General features: G+C 40.9%; 1 protein-coding gene and 1 pseudogene across 9 annotated transcripts; one reads left to right on the plus strand and one right to left on the minus strand.

Moving 5' to 3' along the window:
- LOC136519864 (stromal processing peptidase, chloroplastic-like) lies at positions 1 to 10,677 on the plus strand. 9 transcript variants are annotated; one of them, XR_010775062.1, is made up of 24 exons: positions 1 to 250; positions 358 to 556; positions 1,306 to 1,535; positions 1,872 to 2,070; positions 2,320 to 2,385; positions 2,592 to 2,699; positions 2,856 to 3,044; positions 3,135 to 3,431; positions 3,723 to 3,824; positions 3,922 to 4,056; positions 4,851 to 5,099; positions 5,196 to 5,399; positions 5,532 to 5,702; positions 5,846 to 5,995; positions 6,222 to 6,359; positions 6,473 to 6,700; positions 6,833 to 6,985; positions 7,312 to 7,435; positions 7,611 to 7,728; positions 8,039 to 8,159; positions 8,258 to 8,338; positions 8,611 to 8,696; positions 9,500 to 9,650; positions 10,040 to 10,677. XR_010775062.1 is itself a non-coding variant. In XM_066513251.1 (24 exons), the coding sequence occupies exons 1-24, from the start codon at positions 69 to 71 to the stop codon at positions 10,120 to 10,122; spliced, it is 3,777 nt and encodes a 1,258-aa protein (XP_066369348.1). In that variant the 5' UTR covers positions 3 to 68; the 3' UTR covers positions 10,123 to 10,677. The 9 variants fall into 9 exon arrangements, 8 of the variants coding, with proteins under 8 accessions (XP_066369354.1, XP_066369348.1, XP_066369347.1 ...); XM_066513251.1 differs by having other exon boundaries at positions 3 to 250; positions 7,614 to 7,728; positions 8,611 to 8,712; XM_066513250.1 differs by having other exon boundaries at positions 4 to 250; positions 8,611 to 8,712.
- A 420-nt stretch (positions 10,678 to 11,097) lies between these two features.
- LOC136524190 (ABC transporter G family member 36-like) lies at positions 11,098 to 20,499 on the minus strand (annotated as a pseudogene).

Below are 20,499 nucleotides of genomic sequence, written 5' to 3' on the forward strand. Positions count from 1 at the left end.
TTATATAAAAAAAAACAAAGAGGAGACGTCCCCCTATCCTCCCCTCCCCAGCGGCCATCCCACCCGCAATGGCATCGGCCCCCTTCCCGCCCGTCGCGGCGTCGGCGGCCTCCGTGCCGCCGCGCCTGGCCCCGCGCCACCCCTTCGCCGCCGCCGCCGCCGCGCGCCGGCCCGTTCTCCCGCTCCGCTCCTCCGCCGTCGTCGCGGCTAACACCCTCCGCTGCACGCACCGCCGCGCCGTCTCGCCCAGGTGGGTGACTGCTTCCGAACGTGCCGGCTCCAGTTTGTATCCGTCCTGTCGGCGGGCTCGCGTCGCCACACCGCTGACTTCTCGTCGCCGTATTGCGTGCCTCGCAGGTCGAGGAGACGCGCACAGGGGCTCGGCGCGGCGTCCGCGTTGGCTGAGTCGGTCTGGGGCGTCGGCGAGGGGAAGGGCGCTTGTCTCTCGTGCTTCCCCAAGAGCAGGCGGGGCAGGTCGGGGCTCGCGAGGTTCGCGCCGTGCGCGCTCCCGCACGCCTCGGGACTATCGTTTCGCAGCCGGTTGAGCGGGTCCAAGGTTCGTTCTCATCTATTGCTGTGGAGGATCGACGGCTCGAGTGAATTACCAGATTTGGAATCAGGATGGATTGAGTGCCATAAGAAAGTGCTTAGTACCTTACTTCCATGGCTAGCTTTTCTTCTCTTGCTTGCTAAATGTGTGCGAGGGATACAACGGGTTTCCTAACTGTGTGTGAGGGATGCAACGGGCGTATCATCAGTTCAGAACAATAAATGCACGGATTGGAAATTCAACCCTTTTTTTTATCTGTCCTCGTCAGTACTACATTAAGTAGTACCACCGTGCTTTTTCTTGTCTTAAAAAAATTAAGGTCCCACATTCTGGATTTTATCAAAGGAGCAATCACAGTTGTTTTTGAATATCTGCTAGACTAACTGTTGAATTAACTTCAAAATTTAAACCTAGTGAGAGGTCCTGTGCAGTAGTACTGAGTATCAGTGTAACAAGCACCATTTTGCCAGGATAGTTCTCCATATCTCATCTATCTTGATGGTGCAGCTCAATCATGTTTGTTGTATTGGTAGTGTTATTTTGTTTCTGGGGCTGTCATATGTTTGTTCTGATGCACTTACTCCTATCATTTTATTAGAAAGATGAGTCTTTTTGTAAAAAAGAAGGAAACAGCAAGTTTACATTGCGTTGCAGAGTATAATCTGATCTCTTGTCCATGTCATCTTTTTGTCCTCTTAAAGGTCCCATAGGATGTGGGCAGCCTTTTGCTGAATCATTTCCTTGATAATTTTCAGGTCAGGCCTAGCCATATATTGCGCGCCGCTGGACCTGATGAACCACATGTTGCAAGTCCAACATGGTCTGACACTTCCCTTGATACATCTGACATGGATCATGCTATTAGTAAGGAGGAGCTTGAAGATGTTCTCAACACTCCGCTTCCTGAGCATCCAAAACTAATTCGTGGCCAATTGAAGAATGGCCTTCGGTATCTTATTTTGCCAAATAAAGTTCCAGCAAACAGGTTAGGAAACTTTTTTCTTTCTCGTATCTATTAATTTTTATGACAAAGGACTTACTTTGTACAATTCCACCCTTAATAATTTCCATATAATGGTTGGAACTTTGATGGTTTTCTGTAATTTTTAATTTGAATCTTGGAGATACTTGAAAGTTGACAACTATGGGTGGAGTCTTGAACATCTGAACATCAGAACTGTGTAATAGTAAATAAATCAAGCAACAAATATTATCCTGATGCCCATTTCATGCTAAATTTTATGCTAACTGTGAAGCAACCAAACATTGCCATGATATGTGGAGAACATGTGTATTATGGTTTCAACTAGCTATTTTGCAGGTTTGAGGCTCACATGGAAGTTCACGTTGGATCAATTGATGAGGAGGAGGACGAGCAGGGAATTGCACATATGATTGAACATGTTGCGTTTCTTGGCAGTAAAAAACGTGAAAAGCTTTTGGGGACCGGTGCGAGGTCTAATGCATATACAGACTTCCACCATACGGTGTTTCATATCCACTCTCCAACTAAAACAAAGGTCTTTACTTTTCTATCTTTTATTCAGTTCTTTGTGGAACTTATTACTGTCCATTTTGAAATTGGAAATAAACTTATGATAATTTGTATTTGTTGGAGTCCAATTTTGTTTTCTTGTTAGTTGTCCTTGGACAAAGATCACGCGTGAATGGACTGAATAATGTATTTGTTGACTGTGAAGTTATAATTTTTAGAACTTATGATCCTAGTTAGATGTGTTCCCTTGTGGTATTTAATGTTTACATCTTAGTTTGTCCTTTATTTTCAGGAATATGGTGAAGACTTACTCCCTTCTGTGTTGGATGCATTGAATGAGGTAAAGTGTTACTAAATAGCATTCCTTTTTGGAGCGATCATCTTGGAAATGTCAATTTTGGTCGTTTTATGAATATTTGAAATTCTGCATGTCCAATGAATATCTGAATTTTTAGGTCAATGTTGCCGAGGTGTTTGGAAATCTTCATAACAAATTCTTTCTATTGCAACACAGAATATGACAAGTCTGCTGTTCTATTTTTCCAGATAGCTTTTCATCCAAAGTTTTCTTCATCTCGTGTTGAGAAGGAGAGAAGAGCAATTCTTTCTGAGCTCCAGATGATGAACACAATAGAGTATCGCGTTGATTGCCAGGCAAGTGAACTGTTCACACCGACCTAGTGTCCTTTGTTTTGCCCATATGGGACTTCATTTTAGAAGGGCTATATCCTTATTGCTCCTGAAAACTCATGCTAAATCTATGTATGAGGGCGCCATATTGTTATGCTAATTATAATTTGTTTGCTGCAGTTGTTGCAACATCTGCACTCAGAAAACAAACTGAGCAACAGATTTCCTATTGGACTTGAAGAGCAAATACATAAATGGGACCCAGATAAGATCCGCAGATTTCACGAGCGCCGGTACTATCCTGCTAATGCCACTTTATATCTGGTGGGGGAAATTGATGATATTCCTAGAGCTGTGCGGGAAATAGGGGTAATGAGAAAATACACTGAAGAATTTTGATAATTTTGGCAGCCTCTAGGATCACATAGCAGGTTGATGGTTTGACTTGTTACAATGCAGGCTGTATTTGAACACACTCATTCAGAAAATGAAGGAAACCTTTTACCGAGCTCTAGTCCATTTGGTGCTATGGCAAGCCTTTTTGCACCAAAGCTCCCAGGTGGCTTTGCTGCAAACCTATCTGGTGAAAAATCACCTGCCACAGATAAAATAAAGCCTGTAAAAAGGGAAAGACAAGCAGTTAGACCACCTGTAGAGCATAAGTGGTCCCTTCCTGGTGTTGCTCAGGATGCCAAACCCCCAGCAATTTTTCAGCACGAGTTGATTCAGAGTTTCTCTATCAACATGTTCTGCAAGGTATGCTCAAATTTTATTTCTTCTAGTCTCAAGTGATGCTTTTGTGGTTAAAGTGTAACACCATATGTTCTGTTAGTAGTTCCTGTTTGTTTTTTTTGGGATTAACAAACCAGATCAGCCTTTGGACTAATGCCTGCAAGTTTTGATTTCTTTTGCACCTTCATTAGCTGTGTCATCCTTCATGTAAACAACGGTGCTTGCTGAAAATATTCATGTTTATAACATTCGAATAGGATACTTCTTAGGAATGCAATGATTGCATATTCCTAATGTTGTTTTTCATTTGGACAGATACCTGTTAGCAAAGTTCAGACCTACAAGGACCTGCGTAGTGTACTTATGAAAAGGATATTTTTGTCTGCCCTACATTTTCGAATCAATACAAGATACAAGGTTTGTGATTATTCATAAATCTTGATTGTTGCCAGTTGCATCTGAGTTTTTTTTTTGTTACAACTGAATTATTGTTTCCTGTTTGGACTCTATACAGAGCTCAAACCCTCCTTTTACGTCAGTTGAGCTGGACCACAGTGACTCTGGAAGGGAAGGGTGCACGGTCACTACTCTTACAGTAACTGCTGAACCCCAAAATTGGAAAAGTGCAATCAAAGTTGCTGTTCACGAGGTTTGTTTTCCAAATCTTGTTATAGCTCATTGTATTTTAGGTCTTCAAATGTATATACATAATCTTTGATTGCAAAAATGCTTTAGTGATATAAGCTTTGATCTAGTTTGGTACTAGAATAAACCTATTTATTCTGATCATATGATGAAAGTCTTGACAACTTTTTCCATTTTGTTTGGTTAGTGCATGTATAGTTCCTGCTTCTTTCTGCACACAAGTAAATTGATTTATGAACTTCGGCTTTTGAAGGCGAACAGATAACAAGGAATGAAATGGATGATTTTTAAGATTATGCCAGTATGAGCCATAACCAACTCCAGCCAGTCCTTGAACCTATGTCCAGCTTGAAGCTCACTATTTTGGCTTAATGCTGGATATAATGCAAGCCCAATTGTGAATTAGCCTAATACTGCGGCATGATACAATCCCAATCTGGGGCTCAACCCGTCCCAAATCTTCCTTAAGAACATCTTGGCACACGAGCAACTGGTGCTGAACCTAGGCCAAACCTGAGTTAGACCCAAGAACAGCTAAACCATGTTTGAACCAGTCAAATCCACTCCTAAACCATGATTTGCCTTCCTCAAGTAATATTCCGTATGCATGGGACCTCAATTGATGTATGGGTATTACTTGCTAGGTAATGACCACCATCTAGTTCTATCATTATGGCACTATAGTTGAACTGGTTTTGCATTCAGTTTTATATGCAATAGGAATAAGATGTATTCTGCACAATGGCTTGATCTATATTTTCACTAGTGATAACTTCATAAGTGTTTTGTCCTTTTCAGCAACATTTCTTTGTGCTATTTCAGGTGCGAAGACTGAAAGAATTTGGTGTTACAATGGGAGAAATGACCCGTTACATGGACGCGCTAATAAAAGATAGTGAGCAGTTGGCTATGATGATTGACAGTGTTCCCTCAGTCGACAACTTGGACTTCATCATGGAGAGTGATGCACTTGGCCACACTGTCATGGATCAATTGCAGGGACATGAAAGTTTGCTTGCAGTTGCTGAAACTGTCACCCTTGAAGAGGTACTGTACAAACTACTGTAGGAATGATGGCGTCACTCCAATTACCTCTGCAAAGGAACTATTTATGATACTGTAATATGTGTTTACCATATGTAGGTCAATACTGTTGGCGCGGAAGTACTGGAATTCATTTCGGATTTTGGAAAACCCAATGCACCCCTTCCTGCTGCTATTGTGGCATGTGTCCCTAGAATGGTGCATGTTGATGGCGTAGGTGAAACTGAATTTGAGATATATCCAGAAGAAATCACAGAGGCCATCAAGGCAGGTCTTGAGGAACCTATTTACCCAGAGCCTGAGGTATGTTGGTTAGTTTCCATTTCTCTTGGTTTGGAGTTTCTTTTGGAACCTCTGTGAACTGAAACCAGGATACTTCCAAGCAACATAAGGTTTTCTGGGGTTGCTGATCGAATACTTTTATCCCTATTGCAGCTTGAGGTGCCAAAGGAATTGATCACCCAATTAGAGCTTGATGAACTGAAATCGCAACACAAACCTTCATTTGTTCCTTTAACCAAAGAGGAGAATGCGGTGAAAGTGTTTGACAGTGAAACTGGTATAGCACAACGCCGTCTTTCTAATGGAATTTCCGTCAACTACAAGGTAATTCCTCATTTGCCTCTTGTTATTCAGTGGATAGAAGAATCCTTTTCACATTCATGTTCCTATTTGTATGTAGTTAAGCCTGTTATCAACTTATCATGTCCGTTACAGTCTTTCTAAAAAGTTCGTTTATGATATCACAGATCACACAAAATGAAGCAAGGGTTGGTGTCATGCGGCTCATAGTAGGTGGAGGGAGAGCAACAGAAGATTCTGAATCAAAGGGATCTGTCATTGTTGGTGTTCGTACCCTGAGTGAAGGTGGTTGTGTTGGTAACTTTTCTAGGGAACAGGTATATTCTACTTATATGGGATCTAACTTCTATCATGATAGTAGTCTGTACATCATTACATCTATTATATCTCCATACAAGCACAAGAACCCCCTCCAGACACAAAGAAAGAGACGTTTTGGTTACCTTTCATCTTCTGAATTTGAATGCTAATATTTGTTCAATAGTACTTATTATTGGTTGGCTGTTTTCATACTTCATAGAAGTTCATGGATATTGATTTCAGGTTGAACTTTTCTGCGTGAATAATCTTATCAACTGCTCACTGGAATCAAACGAGGAATTCATATTTATGGAATTTAGATTTGCTTTAAGAGACAATGGCATGCGTGCTGCTTTCCAACTCCTCCATATGGTCCTTGAGGTATGCCTTTTTATTTTACTATACGTAATGCTCACCTGCCACATTGTAGAGAACTAGTTTTCTCGAAATAAAGGAGGTCTAACATTTACAACATTTCTCCTTTTGTATTACAGCATAATGTGTGGCTAGAAGATGCATTCGATAGAGCAACTCAGTTATATCTGTCTTACTATCGCTCTATCCCCAAAAGTTTGGAACGTTCTACAGCTCATAAGCTTATGTTAGCCATGCTAAACCATGATGAAAGGTTTGTAGAGCCGTCACCACATTCGTTGCAGAAGTTGACTCTTCAGTCAGTTAAAGATGCTGTCATGAACCAGTTTGTGGGTGGCAACATGGAGGTTTGTGAATTGTTTTTTTCCTTCTTGCATTTCTTCTCTTCTCTCTTCAAGTGTTCTCATTGCACCTTTACTTGCTCCAACATATGTTTAATAATTTCCCATATTTATTTGATTTTGTATCCATTTTTTCAGGTCAGCATTGTTGGTGATTTCACTGAGGAAGAAGTAGAATCTTGTGTTCTTGATTATCTTGGGACTGTGAGGGCTGCAAGTTCTCCAAACACAGAGGAGCGTATTGAAAAGATTTCCTTCCGACCGTTTCCATCAGATGTTCATTTCCAGGAAGTATGGAGTCTCCTATGGCATCCATTATCAATTTTCCAATTCAGCATAAGTATTTCTAGTTCCACTGCTACAATAATATAAGAGATCATTACATTGTCATTACAATACTGATGTTAGTTGAGGCATTAATGTGTCACTAAATCATCGTTACAGTACTCATTAATTGAAGCGTTGATGAGTCATGGGGAAAAAAATACATGCTTAAGGATTTTGAATTTCTTCTAGTTATAACTTTGAACCATAACTCTTGAATCATTTTGCTGTCTTCCATTTATGATGCTTGTGCTTTGAAGACATCTTTGTTGATTGTGCTGCTTCTTCACCAGGTATACATAAAGGACACAGATGAGAGAGCCTGTGCGTATATTGCAGGCCCTGCTCCTAACCGTTGGGGATTCGCTACTGAAGGAAATGACCTATTTAATGTTATTCAGAGATCTGATGCTGATGGTAATTCTAATCCAATTTGATATGTGCTAGGCTTGTAATTTGTCACGTAGTTGATTCAAAATATCTTGCAAGTTAGGCTTGGTTTATGCTTCTCTTTGAGGAACTTCCTACTTATGTTAGCGACTTGCATAAATGTTTCTTTCTATGTTGGTTGATATTTTTCGTGCTATTGCAGCAGAAATATCCGAACCAGTAAACTTGGATCTAACAGGGAAGAGACGCATCGATGTTCGCAGCCACCCTCTTTTCTTTGGCATCACTTTGAGTCTGCTTGCTGAAATTATCAATTCTAGGTAAAAACATTCCTATATGATTCTTCTGCAGATTAATACAAAGCTTCTTCAAACATGACAAAGGCCATAATTTATGTATCATCTATGTACCTTGGATAGATGAGCATATTAGTATATCAAGCTGTGGTTTGGTACTTACGAAACCTGAATTTGCTCATATAAATTGAATGCGCACATACCAGTTAATATGCCAGCCACACCATTCTTGACTAGAAGATCACATTATAGATAGTGTGCGCGGTGATGGATAGTTTTGTTGGGTATTTAACTGGCAGGCCTAACATAATGTGCTGCACTGTTTTATTGCCAGGTTATTTACTACAGTACGAGATTCAATGGGATTAACATATGATGTTTCTTTTGAATTAAACCTTTTTGACAAATTGGATCTTGGTTGGTATGTGATCGCGGTCACTTCAACTCCAAGCAAGGTATTTTGGTCCTACTGAATTCAAGTATTCAGTGTGCTTTCTACATCTGACTTTTTTTTTTTTTTTCGAGCAATACATCTAACCATCATTATTTCCAGGTCCATAAAGCTGTTGATGCTTGCAAAGGTGTTCTGAGAGGATTACATAGTAGCCGAATTGTGGAAAGGGAGCTCGACCGGGTTAGTTGAACTTTGCTTGTCCTTTTCATTCTGTAATTCATATCACAGAACCAGTACATGTAGGATTGGTGTGCTTATGGATCTATGTTGTCAGTATAATAATATTACATTTGGGCACATTCATTTTTTGTGTAAGTGCTTTAATGCCTTTTTGGTTGAAATTTGAATACACATCTTAAAATTAAGTCATGCATCTCATAGATTAAGATACAACATTTTAGCTGTGTATTGAACTTAGAATGCATCTACCATCTGAAACTCATAATTTTCAGGCAAAGAGGACGCTGTTGATGAAACATGAGGCTGAGACGAAGACAAATGCCTACTGGCTTGGTTTGCTAGCCCATCTACAGTCTTCGTCTGTACCAAGAAAGGTGAAATTCATTTATTGTTTATCATCTCATATTCTCAAGAACTAAGGACCAAACTTTTCTTGTGCTGGCATTTTTTTTAACCATGTGATGAACTCATGATAGAAAGAAAGTTTTGTGATCTGTGAACTCATGTTCTAGCTAATCTTGCTAAAATGCTGGTAATTTTGAATAGTTTCTTCAATCTTCATGTAACTTTGGAATCCTGCGGACCTGATACCATCTCTGGGGCATGCTATGACAAAATATAATCTCTCTATAAAAGAAATCGCAAAATTATTTATCAAGAATGTGCAGGAGAGTTCATGTTTGAGATATAATGGAGTTTACAGCCACAGGTAATACACAAATAGAAGTTTTTTTAAACTGGGAAAGTAATAACAACTCTTACTGAGAAAGAAAATGAATCTAAAGCAATCTACTGGCCCAAAAACAAAATTACAGACTGCTTAATTTGGATGCATGTGAATAAAAATACTAGGGCCTGTTTGGGATCCCCTTGGACTGCATATATTTAGATTCATGCTAATGTTTTCCCTGCAACTAGCAGAAGGAAAACAGAAACAATATTGTAGGCCAACTGACCTGGCGCAGTTGCAAGCCTATCATGTGGATGATGTTAGGTAGTTGGTAACCTTTTCTGTTGGAATTTTAGGCACCTGTCAGCTTCCCATTCAGATTGTTTAAAGAAACTTTATATTATAGTGGATGGAGATCTTCTGCATATTAATCCTTATTAACTTTAATACCTCAATTTTTCTTATCATTCCTGCGCTCCAATCAAATGCAGGATGTATCATGCATCAAGGAATTGACGACGTTATATGAAAGTGCCACGATTGAGGATCTGTATCTTGCATATGAGCATCTGAAAGTTGACGATTCTTCTTTGTTTGCATGCATTGGGATTGCTGGCGCTGAATCCGGTGAAGATACAAATGGTAATAAGCTACTCATGCTAAGTTAATCTTTAAATATTGTTTCCTGGACTGGGATTAAACTTCAAATAAATGGCTACTGTTACATATCAAACTATATATATTTATCACATGAGAACGGTGTTATTTGTGGGTGTGTGTTGTAAGGATTCATGTCCCATGTGTGTATCACTTGAGCAAAACCAGTACAGCACTCCATTCTATGCATGCAATTTTATATCATTAGTTGCTAACATGAGGGGTAGGACCTTTTCCCATCAAATTGTAGAAGCATGTAGGCCTACCAATTGAGGACCAACCTGGAGTGGGGTTTTTTATGCTTGTTTTTTAGTCGGTATTATGTTATTACTTTTATCGAAGTTAATTTTATCCACTTTTTGTTGGAACTGCAGATGAGGAGCCTGATATGGATCTTCATGGCATGGCTCCCATGGGAGGCCGGGGGGTTTCAACAATGACCAGACCAACCACATGATCAGCATTGGGATGGACAAGCCTTCCAAGGTGAGACATTAAATGCTTCTGTGTTACTGCACCATGGAAAAGATGTGCTGAAACCTTCTACTCGGAAATGGATGTGGTGATTAACCTTGCTCCTGAAGACAGTAGTCACATGGCCCTAGGGGACGGCATGTTGACTGCCGTTTCCCAGCAAAACTGTTTAAAGATCATTGAAGCATTGGATCTGGATCAGGGAGACTATTATTTCCTATGAGCCACAACCAAAAGCTTGGTTATTGCATTTTTTTTCCAGAGAAGCGTTAAGGATTTATTATTTGAGGTCATGTAGCTTCACATGTACAGTAAAGCAGGTGATTCTTGCATACAGTTGTTGTAACTAGGTCGTTGAGGGCATTGAAGATAGGATGACAGTAGAATCACAGATAAATTACTGGGCTGCGAATAGCATAAGGCATTTGTAACGAAATAATGAAGCCTAGGCTTGTAACATTTTGTTGTTACTCTTTTGATCAAATATTTATAGGCTTTGTTACTAATAATAAATAGATCCACAGTTTTGATGCTGATATTGCAAATCTTAACCTTCACATCGTGCAGCCAGGTCATGATTCGTGCTGCTGCTGTGCGGCGAATTTAACATTTGGGGTGTTACAATTAGAGCTGTACTGATGGTTCATAATAACTGGGCAGCATTACGTCGCTGTTCCATTTTCCTTTCACCACCAGTCTGTTGAATAAGGGCCTTGTGCCCTTGTTACTGATGTAGTCATGTGCAAGTGTAAATCGAGTATCAAAGCTGCCGTTACAGTTAGCAATGTTTTTGGAGAGGTGGAGAACTGGAGTCTTTTACAGTACTGGTTTCGCAGTATGGCTGCCACAACCTGTTGTCTATCGATTCCAGTAACCCCTCTGAATATTCGAAAAGGGTGGGAAACAACCAGATCGAGAAAATAAAACCAGGTTGAACAACCAACTGGTACAACTCAAATCTTATATTATTTCCCTGGAACCAATGCAAGATATATGTTCATGTAAAACCAATGTCTTCTAACATAAAAAAGTTCTAGCGTTCAAATTGAAGCATTTGTATCTGGGACCAAGTAATTTGAAAAAAGAAGACCAGAATCTACTAACAATCCAATCAAATTTCAAATCATCGGTACCTATGTACCATTCATCATTTCCTTTGGAAATTCAGCTTCATTATTGCAACGCCGAACAACAGCGCAAAGAGGAGCCCAAATGCCACAACCCCCGCGGCGACCACCCAGAGGAAGCTGTGGTCGAAGCCGAGGTAGTCCCTGACAAAATTCGCCACGGTGGTGTTGGTAACACCGTCAAAGAGCGGAGTATTGACGTCATCACCGTACTGTGACACTACCATCCCGTACAAGCTCCATGCGACAGGGCAGAGCCAATAATACCATCTCCACCCGATAGGAATTTTCTGAATGTAGTATTGAAACAGCACAGGTGAGGTACAATATTTAGTAGTCAATTCATTAAAAAATGAAATACAAATGTACGGCTAACTTACAGTTTGAGGGATCAGAAAACCAGAGAAGAGGTTCCATGTGGCATGGAACGCTGCGGATACAATGGATGCTACGTTGGGGTTCTGTGTCAACCCGATCGCCATCATACCACAGAATGTGAAATACAACAGTGTGAAGTACATGAAGAAGAGGTTCCAGAAGAATTTAGCTACTGTCCACTTGAACCCCATCATGGCATACACTATGACACTATATATGCATGTCTGAACCAATGTGTAGGGGAGCTCAATTAAAACCTGCAGGAGAGACACTGGTTGGTGTGACACGAGATTCCCCTTTCAGGCACTACATGTTCTCTCAACCCATCAAAGGCAATAAAGTGTGTAGAATTTTTACCTTCCCAAATGCATACGGGAAGGCTGAGTACATGCCGGCAGCTCTTTCCCGGTAGAAGGCCATTCGCTCGACAGACACCACTGGCTGAACTGTTGCCGCGTTCAGCACACCCATGGTTAGAACAGCAGCATACATCGACCCCATGGCGTTGAACAGATCTTGTGGTTTCTCCCTGGATTAAGAGGCAAAGGGTAATAAGTGGCCACTTTCATAGGTGACACCAAGATCACATCATTTTTGCTATGTACTGATGCTCTACAATGTATAGGGCTCAACCTTTTGGTGCCAATACCCCAGAAGATGGTGCCGAAGAGTAGAGCTATAACGGTGGTGAAGAAAAACCGGACAGCATTGTACTGCGGGTTCCTCCAGTAGGACAGGTTCTGCTTCCAGAGGCAAGCCAGACATTGTGTGAAGAAAGACCGTGAGTGCGTGGTGGAGAAGTGGAGATCGCTCGAACCTGCTGGTGGAGTACTCAGTTCATGTATCAAGACCTTGTTCCTCCTGTATAAAATAAAGAATTAGACATTACTGGTGCTGCTACAACTTTCAACAAGAAATTCCTTTAGTTGCCAGTCATAATAGCAACCAACTAGAAAAACAAAATACAAACAGTTCACATATCAAAAACCAAAAACTACAACTCTACAAGTAGCATTTATACACATATACTAGTAGGGCAGTAGGTTACTGACTGCAGAGTTCAGAATTCTTCTATATGTCACTAAAATCAACTCCTAGCACAAATTCTTGTGGAACTGTTGTCACTTCCAGCATCCAGGTCGCTGGGTTATAGCCATCTTCGATTTTGCTGATTCCTTCAATTTCCTGAACAAAATGAAAGATTATTTGATTTCGAAATTGCAGTGTAGAAACATTTGAATTCTTTTAAGTCGTATTTACCTCAAAATACTTGATCATTTCTGAGGAATGACGGCCTAGTGGACCAAAATAGATCTGTTCTCCACCTTGCTTCAACAGTAAAAGCTGCGTGAATGGAATAATGAATTCAGGATTCTTTGCATCATTATTCAGACAATCAAAAGTCACAAATGCTATTGCTAATTGCCATAGTTTGATCTCTTCAAGCAGAAAAAAGAGATACAACACAGGAGAAACTAGGCGGTTTTTCATTAAGAAGAGAATAGACACCCAAATTCAAGCACAGAGAGGAACCTGGGTGGTTGGGTGCATGACCACACCTCCCACCCAACTAGTTGACATGCTGTTGTAGTAACAGCTATATTCAATGTTCCCCATCAGTCCCTCACCATTTCCTCCTGTAAATTTGTATGGTTTGCTTGGTTGGTATTGCTAGTGACTATTATTCATTCAAAAATAAAATTAATTATAATACGTCACAGGAACTAGGCATCTTTACAATTAAAGAAAAAACACCTAAAACTCAATTCCTAAAATATAGAACATGTCATTTGACCAAGGCTCACCTGTTCCCATGAGTAGTAACTAAGAAGAATATAGACTTATAGAGGGAATGAGGGCCATTGAAAAATAAAATCTCCTAATGCTTTAAGGCAATAGCTCATTTACCTCATCAAAGGCTTCAAATATGTCAATGCTTGGTTGATGAATTGTGCAGACGACTGTTCGACCGGTATCAACAGTGTTCCTCACTGTCCTCATCACAACTGATGCTGAGTCCTGATGTTGGTTCGTCCATGAAAATGATTGAAGGGTTTGCAACAAGCTCTACAGCAATCATCAACCTCTTCCTCTGCTCGATCAACAGGCCATTAACTCTAGGTAATCCAACAAGAGCATCTCTTACTGGTGTGAGCTCCACAAGCTCCATCACCTCCTCAATAAACATCTGCATCCCCAAATCATGGATGTTCAGAAAATAATAAACTAAAAGTGAGTGCTTATCAGATTCAGCTGACCTTTCTTGTCTTCGAACTCACGTCCCCTGGCAGTCGAAGCCATGCCGAAAACAGCAGTGACTCATGCACTGTAACATGTGGGGAGTGGATATCATCTTGTTCACAGTATCCTGATACACATGCAAATGTTTCTTGTTTCTTTGGGTATCCAGAAATGCTGATACTCCCCTTGATGTATCCATTGGTCTTTCTTCCTGCCAGAACATCCATCAGAGTTGTCTTGCCAGCGCCACTGATGCCCATCAGGGCAGTCAGTACTCCTGGCCTGAAAGACCCACTAACGCCCTTTAGGATCTCCAATTTATTTTCTAGAACTTGTGTTTTCATTTCCTGAAGTTTTCCATTGACAATTTTTCTTATACACTTATAGTTCAGGAAAAAAGAGAAACTTGATAGTTAAAAACTTACAATTATTTGCTCAGTCCTGTATAAAACTCACCTGTGGGACATCGACAGAGTATGTGATACCATAAAAAGTTAGTGAGAGTGGAACAAAGGGGAGAATCATCCCCCTTTGTGCAGACATATAATTGGTATCAGTACTAGCCAAACTAGTTTCATTGTAGCTGCCTATGTTCTGACAAGCACTTTCATATGACTGGCAATTACATCCAAATTCCTTCTCTTCATGTAATGACACATCTACAGTCATACCAGTCAAATTTGCATGTTTCTCCTTTAGTGTCTCTTCTGATACTGACGGATACGAGTGCCCATATGCTGTAAAACCAAACAGGACATACATACCTCTTAGCAAAGTTGTCAAGTTATTTGGTGGATTCAAGGCATTCTGTAAGGCATTGCAGTTCCTTGTTTCAGTTCATACTGTAACTGCAAATAGTATAGATCATGGTAATGTACCAAGTTTTGATCACTTAACAGCCCTGCCAGAAAGGTACTAGTTAGTAAATGAAGGTGTGCACTGACACTTGAGGTATGCAAGGCAGAGCGTGAAGAGAGAGTTGAAGAGAAACGTGAATCCAAGCAATGCACCAAAGCCAATCCAGTACCACTTGGCTTCTGGAAATATTCCATGGGACTTGAGGGTAAGCACACCAAGGGGTTCAGTCGAGCCTGGAAGGACCTTCTGCCAACTTTGTCCCAAGAACTCGTTCACTGAGACAGCATTTTGCGCATACATCATCGGAGCGGCCCAGTATCCCCAAATCCACCATTTGTTCATGTCTTCTGGAAGTCATGAAAGGAAGGGGCAACTTAGCAGCAAAAGCTGCAAAATGAGTTCAAAATCATGGAACAGGATGACGGATTTTTACCTCTAGAAAGAACAAATCCACCTAAAAGCATAACAACTAAAACTGCAAATGATCCAAAGACATGCAACAATCATGTTTCTTGCTGCTCCTGCAATGAACCGGAAGAGGGAAGCTGCCATCTGATTAGCTGCTAAGAAAAGCAGATACTGCTTGAAAAGCCTAAGGATAACGAAACTCTGTCAGTCTGTCATAAAAAAGAGAGAATAGCATAATGCAAGTGATTAAATACATAGGGTAAACATAGGACATGATTAATAAAACCCACCTGACTACATCTGGATCAAATCCAATGGCATAATAAGTTATGAAAACAAACACACCAACTTCAAGAAATGTGATGGGGATCTTGAGAATCCATGATGGTACAGTGTAAGTCCAAGCAGAATAGAAGTGGAGATCTCTTTGCTTGAAAAAAATGGGTAGCTTAAAAATGGTGAGGGTAAGCTCCGAGAAGCCATTGAATATGATCACGAGTGTTGTGAAGAAGAGTGCACCCATGTATATGCCTCCATTTGCCACAGAATCACGGTGCATTTTCGAATGGAAGAAGAGTGTCATCTCAATGACTGATAGCAGAATCAGCTGTGTTGCCAAACGAACAAGTAGACACAGTTGTGTATTTGGTTAAGTAATGAATGTAACAAAGCATAGCTAGTGTTAGTCATCATTGGCCATGTTATCAACGCTTAAGTTTTCATTATATTCATGGCATTTGAAACCGTAAGGCTCCATTATCACGTGGCAATTTTCCACATTTTCATAGGAATTGTGCTTTCTTTTAAATTCCTACATTCCAAAGACACTGAAAACTGGACATTCCAACTAATAGGAGCATCCCAACTTGCTAGTTGGTGAGACATATTCAACAAAGGAAATATGTTTATGCTAATTATGCTTTATCTTAGGAAATCACCCTCCTTGCAGGTTATTTAGATTTTAGCCAAATATAGCTATTGGCTTTTAGCAACATACAACAGTGAACGATATATTATTTGGTAAGAAGAGAGACAAACTGCTCATGTCAGCGCTGCATAAATAGTATTTTCATTTGAGCCAATTCTGAAGTTCAGGGGCCAATTACCTGTACAACTCGAAACATGTAGAAAAATGAGTTCCTTTTCATTAGCAGAATCTCCCGATCGATGTTGGCTTTCAGCAGCTCTTTTGCACTTACACCGTACTTTGAGGTTACCAAAGCTGAAGGGTGGTTCATGCTCTTGTCGAATGACACGGAAATCTCATTTGCCATGGCCTGCCCAACACGGAACGAGCGAAATGAATCTGCAAATTCCTTCACTGAGATGTAGCAGTAGGTCTGGTCGTGCTGAGCCCAGTACTGCTTCTGATCCTTTTTTGACGTCACCTACTCAGAGTTAGCAGATGAACAAATATATTTACTAAGAGTTATACATAAATGTAAGTAGCAATATCATGGTTCAGTTGGTCATACTTCTTGCAAGAAATCAGCGGCACCCTTTCTGTCAGGGCATCTGAACCCCATGAACTCAAAGAAATCTAGAACATCCTCACAGGGCCCATGGTACACAATCTGGCCATCTGAGAGGAGTAGGATGTCATGAAACATGTTGTATGTCTCGGGTGCAGGCTGTAGCAAGGAGATGACTGCTGTTCTACTGAGGATGTGAATGGCCTGTCTGAGAGAGTTGATAATCTGGAATGTTGTGGAGCTGTCAAGCCCATTGGAGATCTCGTCCATGAACAATGCTTTCGCTGAACCGACTAATATCTCACCTACAGGTTGTACTCAAATACCACCAGGCAGGAAGTGATTATTATTGTTTCTAGAGGACAAATGAAAATTTCAGAGTTCTGAATCCAGGACATAATTGTTGGTTGTTATGTTTGTACCTGCAGTAACATGTTTTCGTTGTCCTCCAGATATACCCCCGAACATCTCATCCCCTACCATTGTGTCTGCGCATACCTCTAGTCCTCATATCTACAACAATAATTGGTAAACCTAGACCATGTAAACTTCAGGCCATTCAATATTGCAAACTACAAGTAATCTCCAATTTTCACCTTCAACATGTACTCCACCACCACATTAGCTTTATGACCTCCCAGTGCAGCTGCCTGAAATGAGCATAACAATTTTAGTGCTCCTGTTCTGATTGGTACTCATGCAAATGATTAGGAAGCATAAAAAACTATTTATGTATGCATGATTTTCATATGTCATACCTTCATGAAAGCATCAAGGTCAGCATCAGGCTTAATGTTCGCCTCTTTCTCTCGCCTTAACAATTCACATAATAAGTCTGAGTAACAGAAATACAGTACCAATCAAGGAATTTGTAAGTACCAGCGGTGTTTTCTATTGTGAGAGCTTAATTGTTACATCATACCATAGAAATATCCAACTCCTTGGCACCTTGCAGAGAAGGCAAGCGTTTCCCGCACAGTCATCTCCCCTATGTGAAGATCATGCTGGCTTACGTATGCAGCTGTCCTTTGGGGCACAAACTCATCCATTTCATGCTGGCTTACGTATGTGATCTTCCCTGATCCTGGTGGGCCTAGAAGCAGAGTCATTCTGCAGAACAACTAGAGCAAGGTGAATACAGTGAACTCATGAAGCACCCGTCCATTCAAGAACATATACCTCTGAGGCTTGATGATACCACTGATGCCATTGAGGATTGGCATTGTCTTCTTCCTGCTGGGCAATATGTGCAGGGCATTTGCAGCTCCCTGAACAAGAATTCAAAAAGTCTCACACCATATGAAATTTAAGAAATATGAAGCTCGATTAATATTGTTGAAATTCTCGTGCTTCATACACTGTACAGGTGGGCTAATAGATATACCTCGAAAATGTTAGTGATTGAATTCAGAATAGTTGGCAGGCCCCTGGTTCCAATGTGAACTTCAGCGTCGACCTTCAGATGCTCGAAACGCACCTCAATTGTCGGAAGAACAATCCCAACTCTACAAACAACATATGGAACAGAAGCATCAATTGCATCTTATATATTCAGTCTAATGGCAATGTAATAAAAACGTCCCGTTCTCATCCCTTCAATATATCCTTTCTGTCATTTTCAATTAGTCCTTGTAAGCACACAAGCCCCTATACATATGCAACATTGCAGTTTTGTCGCTATATTTAACTAAAAAAAGGCAAATAGGTGCGCGTTGAGATTTGAGAAGCAAAATAAAATGCAACAATGCGAGGAGATCTTACGGCTTGGGTCAGCTTCCACCGAAGAAGAGTGCGGCAGCACGCACCGTACAATTTCTATGTTGTGGGATGAAACCAAGCGCAACGAAAAGCATCGAGTCCATCGACTCGTCTCCGACACCTTCCATATCTTGTCAGTCCATCTTCCCTACTCAGCTGTCGCCCGTAGACGACGAAGACGACGGGTATGGCCGCCAGTCGCTTAGGGCTGTGCGGGCGAGGCGGATACCTCCGGGCAACGGCGGCATTTACCGGTTCGGAACTCATAGGGCGAGGAGCTAGACATCGGACCTCAGCGGAGGCGAGCGCTAGCGGAAGAGGGCGGCGGCGGCGGAGGGCGTCCGGCAGCCACGTTGGAAAGAAGACTGAAAAAATTCTCTACTATATGTATCAAACCCAATAGAGGACTCGAGCGTATCATTAAATAAAAGATCTTGTTTCTAAACAGGATTTGATTCGGAACTTTTATATGTTCGAGATCAATATAGAAATTCTTTCAAAGGTTTTTCTTTACTTTGTCCTTGTTAGCAAAAATTCAAAATACCTCGACTCTTTTAGAATAGGTCCGAGTCAAATAGTAATGATTCGAAGCACTTTTTTCCACTACACTATATAAGAAACCTAGGGACTGGATCGTGTGGATATGAAAAATACAGGATTTCCGGTCTTAACTAGAAAAGGAGGGAAACAAGTACTCAATTTTAAGTGAGTAAACATAGTTTTGTAGTCGATCTCATAGATCCCTATAAAATTATGTGAAAAGAAGTATTTGATGAAAGTTGTATGTATGGCTTGGAGGGAGATCTTTCCTATCCTTTGAAATTCACCCTACAATATGGGGCCAAAAAGCCGAAAAAATAAATGATTCATTTTTAGTCCTTATAAAAAGGAAATGAATTCTTGAACTTTTATCCTTTGATAAGAGCATAAATTTAGTTCAAAGAATACACATCTCTATTTGTGTTTGTAGGAAACTAAACTAGACCTTCCAGACAGTTCTATGGCTCGTAACATGCTTGGAAGCCGGTTTAGCTTTTGCTATTGCCAGTTGAGCAGTCTTATGGTTGTGTCATGTTAGCATGGCATTTTGATTTGTAGACAATGTCCAACACTATGTTTGGTTGGTACTCGGTTGGATCCAAAGTGTCGGTCACCGGTTAGTGGGATGACATAGTGGTTGACAACAGTATATGGGCCATGGATAGATTTGGATAAGGCCACTTTTCTAAGAGCTCCAAGACCAGCATTGGCTTTAGCGACCTTGGCTTCTTTGGGGGATTGCAACATGATCTATAGGGAGGCGGACAAAAACAGTGAGCTTCATACCACCGGGCAATAGGTTAATTATGATGTTTCCTAGAGGATCTTGAGCTCCTTCAACTACACCTCCATGGACATTTATTTACATAGAGTAATGAGCACCATCACTCAACATTGGAATGCATTGATCGAGTCTTCACCACATCAACTTGGGTTGACAAATTCCCAAACTGTATGCTATGGGTGGCATCGTCTAACCGCTATGATGATATGCCCCAAATCTTGAAAAACAACATTGTTTCACCTGCCAAGGAACATTTTTGTGTTGAGTCCATATGTCCAAAGTTCAACGGATACCTTGAAGCGGTCTAGGAGGGATGAAGTGTGGAGGTGGAGTATTCCAACCCTGTTGCACTTGGGATCAATGACTATGAAACACCTCCAAAGCCCTCCAATGTTGGACTAAAAGATTCATGGGTAGTATAAGGCTGCAACTCATGATCACAAAGGAGGTGGTATTCAAGTTGAGCATTGCTCAAGAGTCTAGGTCACTAAGCGCTGATGAGTTCCAACTCTGTAAGGAGTTGAATGGTCACTATTTGGGTCTAGCATCACCGTAACACACGATAGCTCATCAACGTCCGTGTTTGTTCGTATTGGCCAATGGAGATGTGAACACGAAATTCTTCTACTTAACTTTCACCGTAACCGGAAGAACTGCATTAAATCTTTCAGAGTCGATGGGCTTTTGTTGGTGCAAGAAGAAGAGAAGGCAGAGGAGGCTTTATCACTTCTAGGAGCTGCTTGGTACCCCCATGTATAAAAGTTGTGTTTGCTGCCCTCAGGTTTCCTTGCCAT

Source organism: Miscanthus floridulus, chromosome 18, assembly GCF_019320115.1.
Source record: "Miscanthus floridulus cultivar M001 chromosome 18, ASM1932011v1, whole genome shotgun sequence".
In the NCBI taxonomy this organism is placed as follows: Eukaryota; Viridiplantae; Streptophyta; class Magnoliopsida; order Poales; family Poaceae; genus Miscanthus; species Miscanthus floridulus.